General features: G+C 44.9%; 1 protein-coding gene across 1 annotated transcript in view; it reads left to right on the forward strand.

Annotated features, from left to right (window-relative positions):
* Window positions 1–8,018, forward strand: part of LOC102429774 (sickle tail protein homolog) — a 144,076-nt gene that overhangs the window by 54,945 nt on the left and 81,113 nt on the right. The window contains exon 4 of the mRNA XM_014447489.2: window positions 4,380–4,578. Within this exon, the coding sequence (XP_014302975.2) occupies window positions 4,380–4,578 (199 nt within the window). The remainder of the gene's footprint in view (window positions 1–4,379; window positions 4,579–8,018) is intronic.

The following is an 8,018-nucleotide window of genomic DNA, read 5'->3' on the forward strand; positions in this document are numbered from 1 at the left end:
CAGTAGGGCATCCCCTGAGGGCTCCCGGATTGGAGAGGGTGCAGGTCGGGCTGAGGGATCTCCACCCCCCCACCCCCAGTGCACGAATTTCGTGCACTGGGCCTCTAGTTATTTATAATTGGTTCTGTGGATGGATGCAATTGGATATGTAAATTAGTTAAGTCATTTACTAGCTATACCTTTAGGTAAGGTACTGGGACCTTCTGAGCTTCCTTTTCCCAATCTGTGAAGTGGGGCTATAACATCGACCTGAAGAGAAGCTGTGCTGATTAAATGAAATACAGGAAGTCCTCGCTTAACATCATTCATAGGTTCTACAACCTGAAGCAGAACGATGTATAATGAAACCAATTTTACCCTAGGCTAATTGATATAAACAAGAGTTAAGTTCATAGTGCATCTCATCAGAGTTGTTACTTAATGTTATTGAGAACCTGCTGTATGCGCATGCTGTTTCTGACACATAGCAGACATCCTATAAATTCATTTTCCTGTCTTCTCTCCTTCTTCATAAAGAACTAGTTTATGATCCAAGTGCTTCCTCTGTGAATCTGGAGCAGCCAGCACGAACTCAGCGCTGGGGGAGTATGCCAGCGCGCTGACTCTCATCACTGTGCCAGTAAAACGCCATCATATATTAAGAGCATTCCTTCTGAGTTTAAGCATTTCTAAATCCCTTTCCTGAATTGAGAAACCAAGCTGAATCAAGTGTAAAAAGACTATTCTCTGTTTATAAAGGTATCATTCCCCCGTCTTTTCTGGATTGTCATGATCTGTAACTGGACTTGTGTACCCAGCTGGCAGCTGCACCAGCCAGAACCTGAGGTAACCTTAGTGTAGGCCCGATTTTTTTTTTTACTCAGAGCCTACAAATTCTATTTAAAGCACACACACGTACAGAATGCAGATGTGGGAATGAAAGCCAGGCTCTTTGGGGAAGTGAGGCCATGATATTTGACTGTAGTGAGGCCATAAGTGGCCCGTGGGCAGGGGCCTCGCCCAGCCATGGTTGGGGCCCCGACCTCAGGAATGGCTTTGGCCTTTTGACATGGCATAGCAATCACATGGGCAGCCACCACATCTCCCCTTTGGGACAGAAACGTTGCACGATCTGAGCTCAGAGGCTTGAAAGATTTTTTCTGCACTCTGAAGAATGTGTAACAGCATGGATATTCTGGAAAACTAACCCCATGAAGAAGCTGAGGATCAAAACTATGATGGGCAGGGAGGGGAAGTTGAGCTGCTTACACTGAATGGAAAGGACTGCTCCAGTCAAGGAAAGAGCCGCTTCAGAATGTAGTTCTAATGTGTATGCAAAGTGGGAAGGAGATCACTGGGCTGTTACATCATGTAGCCAAAGCTCTTATAGTTCAGCCAGACCCCAAATGAACATTCCTTTTGATGACTAATAAGTCATTCATTCATCCATTCATTCATTCATTTACTGAGAACCTACTATGTAGTAAGTCAGATTAGAGGTACTAAGAATACCACGGTGAACAAAAACATTTTTAAAAATTCCTGACTTTATAAAGCTTACATTTTAAAGGGAGAGACTGATGATAAACAATAACAATAATTAAAATATGAATTATACAGGTGACCCTTGAAAGCAGTTTGAATTGTGTGAGTCCACCTATATGCAGATTTTTTCAATAAATTCTGTAAATGTATTTTCCTTATGATTTTCTTAATAACATTTTCTTTTTCTCTAGCTTAGTTTAGCATATCAATATAGAATATAATATTTATAACAATATGTGTTAATCAACTGTGTAGACAGGGTGAGGCAAAAGTAGTTTTACAACTATTCATATGGAAAATACAATTAAATAGTAATACAAGAATAAACTCTGTATTTCGCATACTCACAACTGTAAAACCACTTTTGCCCACTCTATTATCGCTAAGGCTTCTGGTCAACAGTAAGCTAGCAGTAGTTGCACTCTGGGGGAGTCAAAAGTTATGCTCAGATTTTCAACTGTGTAGGGGTCAACCCCTAACCCTGAATTGTTCAAGCATCAACTGTAGAGTGAAAAATGCTCAAGAACAGAAATGAAGCACGGATGGGAGAATGAACTGTTGGGGAAAATGGGTGCTGAAATAATGGATAAGGTGGTCAGGAAAGGCCTCCCTGCGAAGCTGACTTTAATACATATCCAGTTGATGGTTTGGAAGGATACAAACCTAATCTAAAGTATTTCCTCCCAGATTTCCTAGGCTGTTTCTCCATTGTCTTTGGTTTCTGTTTATTTCAGTCTTTTCTTTCACGTTAGAGGCTTTTATGAAATGTCCATTAATCCCGGGTAGTCTGCTAATCTCTGAGCGAGGCCGGGTGTCCTAACCGGAAGCTTTATGTATGGGCCAGGCTGCTTACCACCATGGTGACCAAGCAGACCCTGCACAGTTACCCTCACAATTCTGTTGCTCTCTTCCCACAGGCCAGCCAGCGTTCCTGGAGGGCTCCTCCAGTCCCTGGCTGCAATGGCAGCCCTTTGCCAGGATGCTGTCAGAGGGCATTCACCCACTGCCTCTGTGCCAATGAGCAGAATCTGGTTCAACTCTTCAGTCTTCTGTGGATATGGGGAGTTGCTTGGCTGAGTGGGATAAAAAGAGGGATATGAACAGGTTGCTGTGCCATTAAAAAGAGGAAGTTCAATCAGGGCTCATGCTTTCCTGTCACTGTGCGTTCCTGCCTTCAGAGTCTGGTGCTCATTTCCGGAGCTCCCCTGGGCCTGCGTTTTATGTGGAGTTGTCTCCTTGAAGACCTAGGTGTCAGCTTTCTCTTGTCTGCTATTGTTTCCTCTCCTGTTCTGTTGAGTCTTTAATGTTTGCTTTTTTATTCCTCATTGTCATTTTAATGGAATTTCAGGAGGAAAAAGAGATAAATGTGTTACACGAACGGCCATATTTAACCAGAAGTCATATTCTGTTCTCTTTTAAATTTCTCCTGCCAAGGATTATTCTAGTAGTAAGTAGTAGTCCCTCCTCAGTAGATTCTCACAATAGGATACAAATTGAATGTCAGAATCTCCGATTCCCTGGTTCGGTTATCTATTCCTGAGTAACACATGACCCTAAACATAGTGACTTAAAACAAACACAGTCATTTATTTGCTCATGATTCTGCAACTTGGGCCAGGCTCTCGATTCTGTTTCATATGACTTCTGTTTCGTGTGATGGGGCAGTTCTCCCGGGAGGGAGGGATACCCCTACCAAGAGGGTTCACCCTCATGACTGGCTGGAGAACGGATGCTTAGTGGGGCCACCAGACAGGGCTTCCATTCTTCTCCATGCGGCCTCCACATGTTTGCCTGGACTCCACAGAAGTGTGGTTCTGTGAGGGAGAACCCATGACCATGCTCAGCAATAGGACAAGCTCTAGTGTGCAAGCACTTGGCTAGCCTCCGTTTTGCATCACACTTGCTAATGCCCCGTTGGCCAAAGAAAGTCACATGGCAAAGCTCAGACCGGATCTTGGAAGAAACTGCACTTTATAAGAGCATGGCTACTCATATAGGCACCGTTCATTGGGAGCCACGTACCCTCTGGAACACTGGAATTCTGTGATCCTGTGCTTGTTTTCATTTGTGCAACTGACTTGTTCCAGTTTCTTTCTGAGACATCAGGGTGCCACTTTTTCCTTATAGTTTCACATGGTATAAACATTAAATAAATATGTCTTAGATTACAGAAATATTGTAACATTGCCACTTAAAATGTTTCTGAATGGACTATAAAGACTTAAACCAGCAGTTCTCAACCTGTGGGTCACGACCCCTTTGGCGGTCGAACGACCCTTTCACAGGGGTCGCCTGAGACCATCCTGCATATCAGATATTTACGTTACGATTCATAACAGTAGCAACATTACAGTTATGAAGTAGCCACGAAAATGATTTTATGGTTGGGTCACAACATGAGGAACTGTATTTAAAGGGCCACAAGGTTGAGAACCACTGATTAAACTATATATCTTACACATGGCTATACTGAATGTGTTTTTAGTTAGTGAAAGACATGGGGGGCTGGGGAATCACCCTATGCTGTTAAATTCCTAAGTCTACCTTTCAAGGGGATTAAGTATTGGCTTTTGCTTTAGGCTGCCAGAGGTTCGCTTTTTGTTCTTTTGGTTTTAAAAAAGTTGAAAATTAGCCTCTTTAACACCTGCCCGGACTCCCAAAGAATAAAAATGGGTACTTTTGAGATAACCAGAGAGTGCATTCCTTGGAAATTCCGAACATATATTTCTTGTTGCATGCTTTCAAGCTTGTCCACAACATTTCCTGCACGCGGCCAGACAGAAGTGGCTTAGCTTGTGCTGCGTGTCCTGTGAGTCTTGGTCTGAGAGTGACCGCTGTGCTCCTTTTGCACGCAGGGGTTCTCTATCTCCAGTATGGAGATGAAACCAAGCAGCTCAGGATGCCCAACGAAATCACGAGTGCAGACACGATCCGGGCTCTCTTCGTAAGTGCCTTCCCACAGCAGCTCACCATGAAAATGCTGGAGTCGCCCAGTGTCGCCATTTACATCAAAGACGAGAGCAGAAATGTCTATTATGAACTAAATGATGTAAGGTAAGTAGTCGTGCCGTGTGGTGTGTGTGTGAGTGTGTGTGTGTGTGTGTGTGTGTGTGTGTGTGTACCATATTGCGTTTAGCATTGCTACAGTTTGTATTGAGTCCTGCTTTCTTCGTGGCCCCGTGAAGAAAGCCTGCTCCTACCTGGCAGGCGTATCTCACCCAGGTGGGAATCCACCCGCTGGCTTTCCATCATTCACTTACAAAGAAGTGGTTTACAAAGGCAAGGGTGTCTAGACTTCTCCCACAGAGATCTTTGCATGTTACGTCTGAAAAGAACTTAGGAAACGATCCAGTCCACCAGGTATCTAAGAGCTGTGGAAACTGAGGCCCAGGCGGAGAGACCTGATCAAGGTCGCCCGAGTTGAAGACACTACTTCTGACGGGAACTTTCCCGACTCCTCAGCCGCTCTGCCCTCACAGACGAGCCTGAGGACATCTTAGGCAATGATCCCACTGAGTCATTCTTCACATGAGCCAGTCAGAATAAAAGCAGTGGGATCTGCTACCGTCCACAGGAAAAGAGGCTGAGACGTATTCTCCCTTCCCAGTTGTGTCTTAAATAGTTGGGCCTTTACCAAAGGATCTCCCTCCAGGTGGGCTTCTCCAGGGCGCCCAGTAGAATATACTCTAAAGCGAGGCTCCATGGACGCCTGCTCCTGAGGCTCCACGGACGCCTGCTACTGCAGTCGATTAAAGCATCTTTATCGGCTGTGGTGGTGTTGTGTATAGAGCAGAAGGGACCCATCTAATCTGTCCCAGACAAACAGCCTGAGAAACAGGACTTAACTCAACACCCTTGAACAACAGTTTGAATTGCAGTTTGAATTGTTTAGGATAGCCTCTAAGCATTTTAGAAATTAAAAAATTATTTAGTGACTATTCCAGCCTTTTTATGTTATGGTACCAGACATTCAGATGCATAAAAGTTAATGGACTTACTCAAGATCACGCAGCCGGTTCATGGCTACACCTAATCAAAACCTGACTGTCCACATTCTTGGTCAAGAATTTTTTATTCCCTCAGAACGTTTATTCCCTGCTCAGCTCATCTGGGCCACAACTTGAGTTTCTGGGTACTTGCCCTGTGGGGAATAGCAGGCTGACCTGTTTCTTCATTATGGAATTAGTGGAAACCACTTTTTAAAAATGTGCCTTTAATGCATAATAAATGTAAACTGATAAATATCTAACAGTGATCACAATGACATATTTAGGCAAGTGCCAAGTTGTATAAGCAATTGAGGGCTTTCAAAATTTGACACATGCCCTAAGGTAGAGGGTGCTGCATCCGTTGCATAACCTTCCTGCTTTTTAAAAAAACAACAACAAAGAAAACAAACATGTTTAAATATTCATAGGTAACAGAAAATTCATGTTTGTTTTTTGAAATAAATTATTAACCAGGCTGTCACCAATAAAAGGAAATTTATAAAGCATAAACTTAAACATGAAGTAATCATGTTATGTTTAAAGAGTATGTTTGCGGTAATATAATCCCATGTAGAGTTTTTACATGGACGTGACATTTTAGAACACTCCTCTTGAATTTCTGCATTTTGCAGTTAGAAGAATTGAGAGATATGGTAATAACAAATAAGCATGAAACCAGGCAAAGCCACTTTTGATTATGGAGCTCAAGACTGATGAGGTTATTATGAACAATTGGACCCACTGCCTCACAGCTCATGCAAGAATTTTTATATTACAACTAGAGGCCCGGGGATCAGGCCAAAACTGACTCTCCAACATCCTCCAAGGCGTCCCAGATTGTGAGAGGGCACAGGCCAGGCTGAGGGACCCTACCAGTGCATGATCAGGGCCGGGGAGGGACCACTGGAGGGTTCCAAGGCGTGTCCAGCCCATCTCGCCCAGCCCCAATTGTCTGGACCCCAGCAGCAAGCTAACCTACCGGTCGGAGCGTCTGCCCCCTGGTGGTCATTGCGCATCGTAGTGACTGGTTGAATAGTCAGACACTTAGCATATTAGGCTTTTATTATATAAGATGAGGCCCAATATTCTAGAGCATTCCCCAAGTCTCAGAGTACTACTAATACTTCCTTTAAGCATTCTGAGGGAGTGTCATTTCATAGTCACAAAGAGGGAAGTGGGAGGGAAGACAAAAAGGAAAGGTCCCCCAACTTTCCAAATTAAGATGATCCTTTTTCAGGCAAATTCAAGCAAGTGCTTGAGAGAAATGATCATTTCTAACATTGATAATTTTCAGTTAATATGTTTATATTTGCAAAAATGATGATCTTGTTTATCCTCATGCTGCAGTGTAAATAGCCTGATTTTTTAAAATCTCATTTTAAAATGTTTAATTGGGAAGTCATTTGTCTAGATTTTACTTTTTAGTGTTTTGATTTACTTATAAAAATGGATCTAAAAATGTGGAGAAAATGTTTATATATATAAATATATACAAATATCCTATCTAATAAAAGAGAAACATGGTAATTAGCCGTACCTCCGCTACCCTTCCCATTGGCTAATCAGGGAGATATGCAAATTAACTGCCAACCAAGATGGTGGCCGGCAGCCAGGCAGCTGATGCGAACAGGGAGGCTTGCTTGCTTCAGTGACAGAGGAAGCCAAGCTTCCCCGCCTGCCTTGCGGCCTCTGAGCTGCACTCTAAGAAACACTGTAACAAATATAGAAGCTAAACAAAACCCCAGAAACCTGCTTTAGTCAGCCAGGCTTCAGCCAGCAGGACCGCAACATTGTTTCAAATACAGAAGGTAAACAAAGGCCAGAAACCTGCTTTCAGCAGCCGAGGCCTCAGAGCTAAAGCTGGCACAGAATTAAAAAAAAAAAAAAAAGGAGCAGTTGGGAGCTTCAGTCACCCGCCAGCCTGAAAACAGCCCTCAGCCCCTCATCCAAGCTGGCCAGGCACCCCAGTGGGGACCCCACCCTGATCCAGGACACCCTTCAGGGCAAACCAGCCAGCCCCCACCCGTGCACCAGGCCTCTATCCTATATAGTAAAAGGGTAATATGCCTCCTGGCACCGGGATCAGCGGAGCAGCGAGGCCTCTTGGCACCGGGATCAGTGTGACAGGGGGCAGTGCCCAAACCTCCTGATCGCCCTGCGGCTCTGTGTGTGACAGGGTGCGGCGCCCCAACCCCCTGATCAGCCCTGCTCTGTGCTTGGTAGGGGGGAGCTCCCCAACCCCCTGATCACCCTGCGGCTCTGTGTATGACAGGGGCGGGGCCACAACCTCCCTATCCGCCCTGCTCTGTTCGTGACAGGGGAAGGTGCCCCAACCCCCTGATCAGCCCTGCTCTGTGCCTGATAGGGGGGAGCTCCCCAACCCCCTGATGGCCCTGCTCTGTGCGTGACAGGGGGGAGCTCCTCAACCCCCTGATCGCCCTGCTCTGTGTGTGACAGGGTATGGAGCCCCAACCCCCCTGATGGCCCTGCTCTGTGCATGACAGG

This window comes from Myotis lucifugus, unplaced genomic scaffold, assembly GCF_000147115.1.
Source record: "Myotis lucifugus unplaced genomic scaffold, Myoluc2.0 scaffold_662, whole genome shotgun sequence".
Taxonomy (NCBI): Eukaryota; Metazoa; Chordata; class Mammalia; order Chiroptera; family Vespertilionidae; genus Myotis; species Myotis lucifugus.